Here is a 12,970-nt window from a genome sequence, read left to right on the forward strand (position 1 = left end):
AAACCCCAAGCTAAGATATGCCAGCGATTGGGTTTAACTTTGAAAAGTTGAGGACCCACCCGAAACTCTGGGAAGTCTCCAGCGCCATGTTCAGGCTGTGTTGGCATGCCTCTTAAAAGAGTGCCTTGACAAGTAGATGGTCTAAGTAAGGGATCACAGGGTGACCCTGAGAGTGCGGGAGTGGTCCCACTGCTGCCATGAACTTGGTGAAAACCCGTGGGGCTGTCGCCAGACCGAAGGGTAGGGCTACGAACCGAAGATGCTCGTCTTCAATAACGAATCGTAGCAAACGCCGGTGCTCTGGAGCAATCGGCACGTGGAGATAAGCATCCTGATGTCTATTGATGCTAGGAAATCTCCTTGAGACATTGAGGCAATGACGGAGCGGAGGGATTCCATCCGGAACCGCCTGGTTTTCACGTGCTTGTTGAGCAGTTTAAGGTCCAGAACGGAACGGAAGGAGTCGTCCTATTTTGTCACCCCGACCAGATCGGAGTAAAAAGTGTCTCTTGTTCCTGAGGAGGAACCGGGATTACGACTCCTACTGCCTGCAGAAGAGCCTCGGCTCGGCCGGTGAGGAAGTTTTTGCGACAAACTGTCTCTCACCCACCGGCCATTGACCTGTGGCAGTTAAATGTCGCTAAAGCGGGGGAGTCTGCCACCGACCGCGGACGCGGAGAGAGAGGGCTGAAAGTCATGAGGAAACCGCCTTGGTAGCGGTTCCTCTGGCTGCCTTCTCCGGGCGTGATTGAGCCCGCCAGGAACCTGCGCCCCTCTGAGCCTTTTGAGTCCTGTTGGACGAGGGCAATTGGGACGTGCCCGAGCCTGGGAAGGACCGAAACCTCGACTGTCCCTTCTCCTGATGGGTCTTGTTTGATAGCTGGGGTAAGGAAGAATCCGTACCCTTGGACAGTTGAATGATTTAATCCAACCGCTCACGAAACAGTCTGTCACCAGATAAAGGCAATCTGGTTAAGCACTTTTGTGGAAGCAGCATCTGCTCCAATCCCTTAACACTAGGAGCGTAACAACACGGAGTTGGCGGACGCCACTGACGTACGGCTCGTAGAGTCCAGGACAGCATAAACAGCTTGAGTCGCAATGCCGACATTGCGAGGTGAAGGACGCTACTGCGGCCAAGATGTACATGTGACCGCGTCCCTCTGCGCAATACTAGCTGAAACAGCTTGGAGTGCCTCTATGGCTGCGAAAGCCGGGGCAACCGACCCGCCGATAGCTTCATAGACAGATTGCAACCAGAGGGCTATCTGTCTGTCAATGGCATCTTTAAGTGAAGTCCCATCTTCCACTGCAACTATAGATCTAGCCGCAAGCCTGGAGATTGGGGGATCCACCCTTGGAGCGCTTGAGTACATCAGGGTGGAAGAGACAACGCGTATCCTCAATACGGTTGAAGAAACGCTTATCGGGATAAGCGTGGTGTTCCTGGACTGCTTCTCTGGAGTCAGAGTGACCAGAAAAGTACTCAATATACGCTTGAGATACCGAAATAGGGATTTCTTCTGCTGTGAAGCTGACCCCTCCACTGGAGGAGTTGAGGGAGAAATACCCAACCTTCCATTGATGGACGCTATAAGATTATTCACTATAGCGTCACCATCCGGTGTATCCGAATTGAGAGCGGTCTCAGGATCAGAGTCCTGAACAGCTACGTCTGTATCATCATACAGAGAGTACTGTGATGAAGTCGAGGGCCGTTCTTAGGGAGCTCGCTTAGGCCGTCTGGGACTGTCGTCCGTGTCAGAGCATGCACTCTGGGATGCATGGGACCCTCCTGGAGCCATGATTTGTTTCGAAATCAGGGTGGCCAGGGGCATTGAATCAACATTGCCCAAGGTCTGTCTGGACTGCAAAGTCTGTAAGATGTTAGTCATAGTCACAGACAATATATCAGCGGAAACTGCAACTCCGTCCCTGTCCCTGGACAGGGATCACAGGTGGTTCTTTTGGCCACCTGTAGCAGAGACCCCGTTGAGTAATTGCACACACTGGGGGTCCTGGAACAGTATCGCATGCAGTACAAGCAGCATAGAAAGCCTGTGCCTTGGCACCCATGCTTTTTTTTTTTTTTTTGCTGTTGCTGTCTAGCCATCTAGGAGCATTAGCCAAGAATAGCGACCGTACAGTGCAATGTATAGCATACAAGCATGAAGTACAATAAACACTTCAGCACATGCAGTACAAGGAGCATAGAAAGCCTGTGCCTTGGCACCTTTGCTTTTCTGCTGCCGTTGTCTAGTTATTCAGGAGCATTAGCCAAGAAAAGCGACATACAGTGAATGTATAGCATACAAGCATGAAAATAACCACTGCAGCACATGCAATCCAAGCAGCATTGAAAGCTTGTGCCTTAGCACCCTTGCTTTTCTGCTGCTGTTGTCTAGTCATCGAGGAGCATTAGCCAAGAATAGCGGCATGCAGTGAATGTACAAGCATGAAAATAAACTCTGCAGTACATGCAATCCAAGCAGCATTGAAAGCTTGTGCCTTAGCACCATTGCTGTTTGCTGCCGCTGTCTAGCCATCTAGGCGGGTAGACAGCCAAGAATAGCCCTTACAGTGCAATGTAAAGCATACAAGCATAAAGGACACATGACACTGCAGCACATGCAAGACAAGCAGCATATAGAGTCTGTGCTTTAGCACCGCTGATCTTTTGCTGCTGTTTCTAGGTCTGCATCCTGAATAGCGACCGTACAAAAGTACAACAGGACACTTCGGCATTAGTGGGTCAGCACTTTAGTTGCCGCTTACCGCCTGCACAAAAGCGGGTGTGTGTGTGGCGCCGGAATCCTGTGCTGGTAGCTCAGCGCTTGTCTCCGTTTTCCCGCTCTGCGTGCCGGAATGGCTGCCGGCGTCCAGAGGAGAGGGGCGGGCCGAGGGCGTGCCCGAGACAAGAGCGGGAACCCGGCGCCCACTGTGTCTAGTGAAGGGGGCTGGAGATGCAAATAAGGCTCCAGCCCTCGGCGCTGCTATAGAACAGCGTCTCTCCCTTTCCCTGAGTGACAGGGTGGGGGCGGGAACGAAGCGGCGCTAGGCCGCAAAAGCCGGGGACTAAAGTTAGAGGCGCCGCCGCCGTAAAAGCGCGGTCGGCCCGTCCCCGGCGCACTACAAGTCGCAGCTGCGCCGCCGCTCCAGGGGCGGTCGGCGCGGCGGTCCCCACACGTAAAGTCCCCCAGTAATCTGCAGGGACTATAAGCCCAGCGCACAGCGCTACAGTCCCCGGCGCACTAGCACACCCAGCAAGCCTGGAGTGTGCGTGGCCTGCCATACGGGGACACAGAGTACCTGAAAGTTGCAGGGCCTTGTCCCTGAACGGCACTCCCGCTCCACATCCAGCAGGTTCTATGGGTCTGTGGATGGAGCCCGGCCTCAGGGCTTGGTGGCCGGAAAGATCCCACTTCCTCAGAGCCCCTCAGGGGGATGGGGAAGGAAAACAGCATGTGGGCTCCAGCCTCTGTACCAGCAATAGGTACCTCAACCTTACAAACCACAAGTGGGGTGAGAAGGGAGCATGCTGGGGGCCCTAGTATGGGCCCTCTTTTCTTCCATCCGATATAGTCAGCAGCTACTGCTGACTAAACAGTGGAGCTTATGCATGGATGTGTGCCTCCTTCGCACAAAGCTTGAAAACTGGTGAGCCAGTGATCCCACTGGGGGTGTATAGCCAGAAGGGGAGGAGCCTTACACTTTTTAGTGTAATTGCTTTGTGTGGCCTCCGGAGGCAGTGCTATACACCCCAATCGTCTGGGTCTCCCAATGGAGCGCCGAAGAAACGTTCCTATCTAGGGACGTCGACCTCCTGTCCCATTTGCGGAGAATGTCCCATTGGAGTGGACGCAGATGAAACTGCGCAAAGGGGACTGCCTCCATTGCTGCCACCATCTTCCCCAGGAAGTGCATAAGGCGCCTCAAAGGGTGTGACTGTGCCCGAAGAAGAGAGTGCACCCCTGTCTGCAGCGAACGCTGTTTGTCCAGCGGTAGCTTGACTATCGCTGAGAGAGTATGAAACTCCATCCCGAGGTAAGTCAGTGATTGGGTCGGAGTCAATTTTGACTTTGGGAAATTGGTGATCCACCCGAACCTCTGGAGAGTCTCCAGAGCAACGGTCAGGCTGTGTTGACATGCCACCCAGGAGGGTGCCTTGACTAGGAGATCGTCTAAGTAAGGGATCACCGAGTGGCCCTGAGAGTGTAGGACTGCCACAACGGATGCCATGACCTTGGTGAAGACCCGTGGGGCTGTCGCGAGGCCGAAAGGCAGTGCCACAAACTGAAGGTGTTCGTCCCCGATGGCAAAACGCAGGAAGCGTTAATTCTCGGGTGCGATCGGCACGTGGAGATAAGCATCTTTGATGTCGATTGATGCTAGGAAGTCTCCTTGGGACATCGAAGCGATGACAGAGCGGAGAGATTCCATGCGAAACCGTCTGGTTCTCACGTGTCTGTTGAGCAATTTGAGGTCCAAAACGGGACGGAATGATCCGTCCTTTTTTGGCACCACGAACAAGTTGGAGGAAAAACCGCGACCACGTTCCCGAAGGGGAACGGGAATCACAACTCCTTCTGTCTTCAGAGTGTTCACCGCCTGAAAAAGCGGGGGGCGGAGATGTTCTGAAGAAACGAGTCGGAGGACGAGAGCTGAACTCTATCCTGTAACCGTGAGACAGAATGTCTCTCACCCATCGGTCTTGGACATGTGGCCGCCAGGCGTCGCCAAAGCGGGAGAGCCTGCCACCGACCGAGGATGTGGTTTGGGGAGGCCGAAAGTCATGAGGAGGCCGCCTTGGAGACGGTGCCTCCGGCGGTCTTTGGAGGACGTGACTTAGATCGCCATGCATGAGAGTTCCTCTGGCCCTTCTGTGGCCTGTTGGACGAGGAGGATTGGGATCTGGCTGAGGGCCGAAAGGACCGAAACCTCGCTTGAATTTTCCGTTGCTGAGGTCTGTTTGGTTTGGACTGGGGTAAGGACGAGTCCTTTCCCTTGGATTGCTTAATAATTTCATCCAATCGCTCGCCAAACAATCGGTCGCCAGAAAATGGTAAACCGGTTAAGAACTTCTTGGAAGCAGAGTCTGCCTTCCATTCGCGTAGCCACATGGCCCTGCGGACTGCCACCGAATTGGCGGATGCTACCGCTGTACGGCTAGCAGAGTCCAGGACGGCATTCATGGCGTAGGATGAAAATACCGACGCCTGAGAAGTCAAAGACGCTACTTGCGGAGCAGAGGTACGTGTGACCGCATTAATCTCAGACAGACAAGCTGAGATAGCTTGGAGTGCCCACACGGCTGCAAAGGCCGGGGCAAAAGACGCGCCTGTGGCTTCATAGATGGATTTCATTAGGAGCTCTATCTGCCTGTCAGTGGCATCCTTGAGCGATGAACCGTCAGCCACTGACACTACGGATCTAGCCGCCAGTCTAGAGACTGGAGGATCCACCTTGGGACATTGCGCCCAACCCTTAACTACGTCAGAGGGGAAGGGGTAACGTGTGTCATTAAGGCGCTTAGTAAAGCGCTTGTCCGGAAAAGCTCTGTGCTTCTGGACAGCATCTCTGAAGTTAGAGTGATCGAAAAAAGCACTCCGTGTACGTGTGGGAAACCTAAACTGGTGTTTCTCCTGCTGTGAAGCCGACTCCTCCACAGGTAGAGGCGGGGGAGATAGATCTAGCACCTGGTTGATGGACGCTATAAAGGTCATTTACTATGGCGTCCCCTTCAGGTGTATCAAGATTGAGAGCAACGTCAGGGTCAGAGCCCTGGGCTGCGACCTCCGCTTCATCCTCCAGAGAGTCCTCAAGCTGAGACCCCGAACAGCGTGATGAAGTCGGGGAAGATTACCAGTGAGCCCGCTTAGCCGGTCTGGGACTGCGGTCCATGCCGGAGTCCTCCACGTGATACCTAGGGGCCACCCCGGGAACACGCTGCGGCGCAGACCGAGAGGAGCCTGGGGACGATGACCCCGCAGTGCCCGGGGTCTGTGTAAGGGCCGGTCTGGACTGCAAGGCTTCTAGTATCTTAGCAGACCATTTGTCCATAGACTGAGCCATGGATTGTGAAAGTGACTCAGTTTCTCAGCTAAAACTGCAAACTCTGTCCCTGCCACCTGGACAGGGGAAGCCGGCGGTTCTACCTGAGCCGAGGGTCCCACCAGTGCCCGAGGCTCCGGCTGAGCGAGTGCCACAGGGCCCGAGCATTGCTCACAGTGAGGGTAGGTGGAACCTGCAGGTAGCATAGCCGCACAAGAGGTACAGGTTGCAAAATAACCCTGTGTCTTGGCACCCTTGCTCCTTGTGACCGACATGCAGTTGTCTCATAGGAGAGTGATCACTGAGGGTATATAGCCAAAAGCAAAACAATGCTGCCGAACAGAGAAAATGTATACAAATTATATATATATATATATATATATATATATATATATATATATATATTATATATTATATATATATATATATATATATATATATATATATATATATATATATATATATATATATATATATATATATATATATATATATATATACATACACACACTTCGGCACCCTAGGGGGACCAGCACCAGCTTACCGACCGCCCAAAGCGGTGTGTGTCCACCAGATTCCCTGCCTTGGGTCTCCCAGAGCTGTAGCCAGAAGTCCTCCACCGGCAGCATGTGTTTAAAACATGGCTGCCGGCGTTCTCAGGGGAGGAGGGAGCCGTGGGCGGCGACTAATAAAGTGCGGGAATCTGGTGCCCCAGAGTGAATAATGAGGGGGGAGGAGGACACCCAAAGTGTGCTCCAGCCCTCACTGTCGACGTCAGATCGACCGTCCCGCCCTTACCCCTGACTGGCAGGCCCGGGGGCGGGAGTTATGGCACTAGGCCGCATGAAGCCGGGGACTAAATTTAATGCCGCGGTCGGCAAACAGGCGCGGTCGGCGCGGTAGTCCCGGTCGTCATAAAAAAAACAGCAGCCGCTGCAGCGTCTGAGACCAAGCGCTCCATGCGCCGTCCCCAAGGGGACACAGAGTACCTTTAGATGCAGGGTCCTGTCCCTGATGATACCAAGTCTCCTGTCCGTCAGATTCCCACAGGGGCTGCGGAGGGAGCCCGGTCCCAGTGCCTGGATGACCGGTTAGGATCCCACTTCTCCCAGAGCCTCTAAGGGATGGGGAAGGAAAACGGCATGTGGCTCCAGCCTTTGTACCCGCAATGGGTACCTCAACCTTAACAGCACCGCCGACTCAGTGGGGTGAGAAGGGAGCATGCCGGGGGCCCTGTGGGGGCCCTCTTTTCTTCCATCCGATACAATCAGCAGCTGCTGCTGACTAAAATGGGAGCTCGAGTGAATGTGTGCCTCCTTCAACACAAAGTATAAAACTGAGGAGCCCGTGATGCACGGGAGGGTGTATAGGCAGAGGGGAGGGGCTACACTTTTTAACGTGTAATACTTTGTGTGGCCTCCGGAGGCAGAAGCTATACACCCAATTGTCTGGGTCTCCCAATGGAGCGACAAAGAAATATTATTATCCCAAGATCTATTGAATAAAATGAACTCTACTCATGGGAAAACTCCTAGAAGGATAATGCCTCTAAAAGTTTCCCATCATCCCTTGCACTGGGGTGCAAGACAGCAGAGAACAGACCTGTAACTCCGCCAACACTCCTCCCACCAAGCCTCACACACATGCTCAGCAGCATCTCCTGCACAGGACATTGCAGGGAATAGACAATGCACAAAACACCAGAACAGCAGCCTTGACAAAGGTTTTCTACTACTCTCCCTTCGCCGACATGTATTGATGAATCTGTGACGCCCCTGGACTATCAGGTCGTCACAGGGTATTGCACAATCTGCCCTCCCGTGCAATATCCACCTCCTTCTTGGTTATGGGTCCCCAACTATATCATGTTGCCTACATCAGCTAATAAAAACCTAGATACACGCTGCACCACACACACCAGTGGACGGCCTGAGTGGAATAGGGTCGCCCACTGGAGGGGGTTAGTTAGGGGAGGTCAGGAGTGTCAGAAGGGAGTTGTAGTTTGGAAGTGAAGGAGAGAGGAGGTCAGTAGCCGGGCTCCTAAGTAGTTATCTAGGTAGCAGACGTTGGTCTGGGCCTAGAGGAGCTGGACCCCCGTGGCAAGGGGCATGGAACTGTCGAGGAGGACAGCCGGCGGCCTTGCACCATCACCGGGCTGGGACCAGGGCACAATGGGGTTTGTGGAGCCTAAGTCAGGGAGTAGCTTCATGCAACCTCACAATTGACCCGACAAGAACACAGCCTTCAAGATCCGCTCTCCACCCGCTCCAAAAGCAGGGGTACTAGCGCAACGAGGGGGATAGGACTTTCCACACAAATGGTCCAGTAAATCCCAAGCGTGAACACTGAGAGCAGGCTCGCACACTTAGCCATAGTGGGGAGCGGGACCCGGCAAGTTCCATACTATCAGGACCAACAGAGAAGTAAACTTAGTGCCAGGAGGCTGGTCACGGATCACTAGGCATCACCATCGGGGACGGGACCCGAACTAGCTCCCCTCAGCGGCAGCGGTGTCCAGAACTTTGGTTTATCCAGTTGTCAGTGTCAGCTTAATGGACTGAGTATGCAAGTGACCCCTTCGGACCCAACGGCACTCCCCGAACACCATCACCAAGCCCCGGGGCATCCCCCCTACCCGTGGAGGGTTCTAACACCTGGCTGTTCCACTCCATCACCCCCGGGTACTCCCAACTGCAGCGGTGGTACTCCAAATTACCACATACTACGAGTGGCGTCATGAACTCTAACACAATCCCCTGTAAATACCCCCTTCATTTAAGTGGCCGCACGACCCCTGGGTCCGGAGACCCCTCGAGCCACCGCGGATCCAGATCAGAGCAGCCCGGCTGCTGGCACGGGGGCGGAACAAATCAATGAGCAGAGATCTGAATGTATTCATATTATAAAAGGTAATACTATAGGGTATATATACAATACACAGGGTATACAGCACTGTGTACATGTATATACAACCTGCTGTATACAAACACATGCAAAGGAAAGATGGGTCTGCAGCAGTATCATTTGCCCAAATTGTGAGTGAGCTCTACTGAATGCAGCCCCACCCCAAGATATGCACAAATACAGAGTGAGCTCTGCTTAATACAGCCCCACCCCCCGATATGCACAAATACCGAGTGACCTCTGGTGAATGTTCAGCACTACCCACCCGATATGCACCAATAACGAGTGAGCTCTGTTGAATACAGCCCAGCCCCCAATATGCACAAATACCAAGTCAGCTTTGCTAAATGCAGCCCCGTCCACACAATATGCACAAATATTGAATGACCTCTGCTGAATGCAGCCCTGTCCACCCAATATGCACAAATACCAAGTGAGCTCTGCTGAATGCAGCCTCGCCCCCGATATGCACAAATACTAAGTGAGCTCTGCTTAATGCAACCCCGCCAACCCGATATGCACAAATATCAAGTGACCTCTGCTGAATGCAGCAATACCCACCAGATATGCATCAATATCGAGTGAGCTCTGCTGAATACAGCCCAGCCCCCAATATGCACAAATACCAAGTCAGCTTTGCTAAATGCAGACCCGCCCACCCAATATGCACAAATATTGAATGACCTCTGCTGAATTCAGTCCTGCCCACACGATATGCACAAATACCGAGTGACCTCTGCTGAATGCAGCCCTGCCCAAACGATATGCACAAATATTGAGTGAGCTCTGCTTAATGCAGCCTCGCCCCCCGATATGCACAAATATCGAGCGAGTTCTGCTGAATGCACCATCCACACGCCAGTTTGCAGAGCCCGGAGGTGAGGGAGAATCTGAAGTATCATCACAGCACAGGAAACATCAGAATCTCAGCCAGAGATCATGTGACCAGAACAGCTCAGGTTATAGAAGGATTTGGCACAGCAAAGTAATTAGCAAAGTGCTTATCTATTTCAGTTAGTTTACATGGCCAACGTGTTTCAATTGTTGTACAACTCAACTCCTTACAACCGTATTGGCTGGAGACAATGGAGGACATAAGTCCACCATTTCTGCGACAATGGGGTCTTGTACCAAACACCTATTTGTTTTTCTGTATTGGTTTTCATGTATATTAAAAAAAAAAAAAGATACAAATAAAAGTATGTCACATATGTTTTTGCTTTGTTTAGTTATAAGTTCTCCAACTTTTTTTATATAATGTATCAGATCACCTTGGGCGCATTAACAACTTTTAAGATAGGGTACAACCCATTTAATTCATGTAATCTGCCTAGCCTTATAGTACTATGGCCTTTTGTCCGGTCAAGGAGAGAAGAACGGTAAAAAAAGGAACATAAGTGCACAGGGTTTGCCTACTTACACAACTGTGCACTTTGTGAAGACGACTTCAAAAGCAATTGCAACTCAAAAAGCACAAGTGCCACGTGCACAGCGTGGCAACGCGTCCGCTCCGTGCGGAACAAGTGGGCAACAGCGGCTTCAAACTGAGCTGTGAGGAACAGGACTTGAAAATACAGGAAGGGGTGTTGGTTGGCAGCAAAGTGGGATTCCCCTAGAACAAAATAAAATCAATCACATAAGACTGCGGAATTTCAGAACGCAAGTATTGTGTGCATGTATGGAGTCTACGTACCATAGTCTTCAAGAAGCTGCTTCTGGAACTGGGGCAGGGTGAGCCTGTCTTGGGGTGAACTGCTAGTGTCATCGTCAAAGCAGATCTGGTTCAACTATACACCAAAATAAAGAAAGTTAGATATAGTAAAGCTAGTTTTAAGCTGGTGTCACACATAACGACGACGACAACGACGTCGCTGCTACGTCACCATTTTCTGTGACGTTGCAGCGACGTCCCGTCGCTGTCGCTGTGTGTGACATCCAGCAACGACCTGGCCCCTGCTGTGAGGTCGCCGGTCGTTGCTGAATGTCCAGCTTCATTTTTTGGTCGTCACTCTCCCGCTGTGACACACACATCGCTGTGTGTGACAGCGAGAGAGCGACGAAATGAAGCGATCAGGAGCCGGCACTGGCAGCTGCGGTAAGCTGTAACCAGCGTAAACATCGGGTAACCAAGGGAAGACCTTTCCCTAGTTACCCGATGTTTACGCTGGTTACCGGCCTCCGCTCTTGCTGCCAGTGCCGGCTCCTGCACTGTGACATGTGGCTGCAGTATGCATCGGGTAATTAACCCGATGTATACTGTAGCAAAGAGAGCAAGGAGCCAGCGCTAAGCAGTGTGCGCGGCTCCCTGCTCTCTGCACTGTGACATGTAGCTGCAGCACACATCGGGTTAATTAACCCGATGTGTGCTGCAGGAGAGCAAGGAGCCAGCGCTAAGCGCGGCTCCCTGCTCTCTGAACTGTGACATGTAGTTGCAGCACACATCGGGTTAATTAACCCGATGTGTGCTGCAGGAGAGCAAGGAGCCAGCGCTAAGCGCGGCTCCCTGCTCTCTGAACTGTGACATGTAGCTGCAGCACACATCGGGTTAATTAACCCGATGTGTGCTGCAGGAGAGCAAGGAGCCAGCGCTAAGCGCGGCTCCCTGCTCTCTGAACATGTAGCACAGCGACCTTATGATCGCTGCTTCTGCTGTGTTTGACAGCTAAGCAGCGATCATAACAGCGACTTACAAGGTCGCTGTTACGTCACCGAAAGAAGGGAATTTTGTTACTTACCGTAAATTCCTTTTCTTCTAGCTCTTATTGGGAGACCCAGACGATTGGGGTATAGCTACTGCCTCCGGAGGCCACACAAAGCACTACACTAAAAAGTGCAAGGCCCCTCCCCTTCTGGCTATACCCCCCCCGTGGTATCACGGGTTCTCCAGTTTTAGTGCCAAAGCAAGAAGGAGGAAAGCCAATAACTGGTTTAAACAAATTAACTCCGAGTAACATCGGAGAACTGAAAAACCGTTCAACATGAACAACATGTGTACCCGCAAACAACCAAAACATCCCGAAGGACAACAGGGCGGGTGCTGGGTCTCCCAATAAGAGCTAGAAGAAAAGGAATTTACGGTAAGTAACAAAATTCCCTTCTTCTTCAGCGCTCTATTGGGAGACCCAGACGATTGGGACGTCCAAAAGCTGTCCCTGGGTGGGTAAAGAAATACCTCATGTTAGGGCTGCAAAACAGCCCTCCCCTACGGGGGTGTCACTGCCGCCTGCAGGACTCTTCTACCTAAGCTGGCATCCGCCGAAGCATAGGTATGCACCTGATAATGCTTGGTGAAAGTGTGCAGACTGGACCAGGTAGCTGCCTGGTACACTTGTTGAGCCGAAGCCTGGTGTCGTAATGCCCAGGACGCACCCACGGCTCTGGTTGAGTGGGCTTTTAGCCCTGAAGGAACCGGAAGCCCCGCAGAACGGTAGGCCTCTAGAATTGGTTCTTTGATCCATCGAGCCAGGGTGGCTTTAGAAGCCTGCAACCCCTTGCGCGGACCAGCGACAAGGACAAAAAGTGCATCGGAACGGCGCATGGGCGCCGTGCGGGAAATGTAGAGTCTGAGTGCTCTCACCAGATCTAACAAACGTAAGTCCTTTTCATACCGGTGAACCGGATGAGGACAAAAGGAAGGCAAGGATATATCCTGATTAAGATGAAATGAGGATACGACCTTAGGGAGAAACTCCGGAATGGGGCGCAGCACTACCTTGTCCTGGTGGAACACCAGGAAGGGAGCCTTGGATGACAGAGCTGCCAGCTCAGACACTCGCCGAAGCAATGTGATCGCAACGAGAAACGCCACCTTCTGTGACAGGCGAGAAAGGAAACTTCCTTCAGAGGCTCGAAAGGCGGCTTCTGGAGAGCAACTAATACCCTGTTGAGATCCCATGGATCTAACGGCCGCTTGTACGGGGGTACGATATGACAGACCCCCTGTAGGAACGTGCGCACCTTAGAAAGACGTGCTAGACGCTTCTGAAAAAACACGGATAGTGCCGAGACTTCCCCC

At 52.3% G+C, this 12,970-nt stretch overlaps 1 protein-coding gene across 1 annotated transcript in view; it reads right to left on the reverse strand.

The window, feature by feature from the left end:
• NUP93 (nucleoporin 93) overlaps positions 1 to 12,970 on the reverse strand; it is a 124,188-nt gene that overhangs the window by 32,336 nt on the left and 78,882 nt on the right. Inside the window, exons 12-13 of the mRNA XM_075326897.1 lie at positions 10,649 to 10,742; positions 10,376 to 10,567 (exon numbers count right to left, since the gene is read on the reverse strand). Of these exons, the coding sequence (XP_075183012.1) occupies positions 10,376 to 10,567; positions 10,649 to 10,742 (286 nt within the window). The remainder of the gene's footprint in view (positions 1 to 10,375; positions 10,568 to 10,648; positions 10,743 to 12,970) is intronic.

The sequence above is a fragment of the Anomaloglossus baeobatrachus genome, chromosome 10 (genome assembly GCF_048569485.1).
Source record: "Anomaloglossus baeobatrachus isolate aAnoBae1 chromosome 10, aAnoBae1.hap1, whole genome shotgun sequence".
NCBI classification, from domain to species: Eukaryota; Metazoa; Chordata; class Amphibia; order Anura; family Aromobatidae; genus Anomaloglossus; species Anomaloglossus baeobatrachus.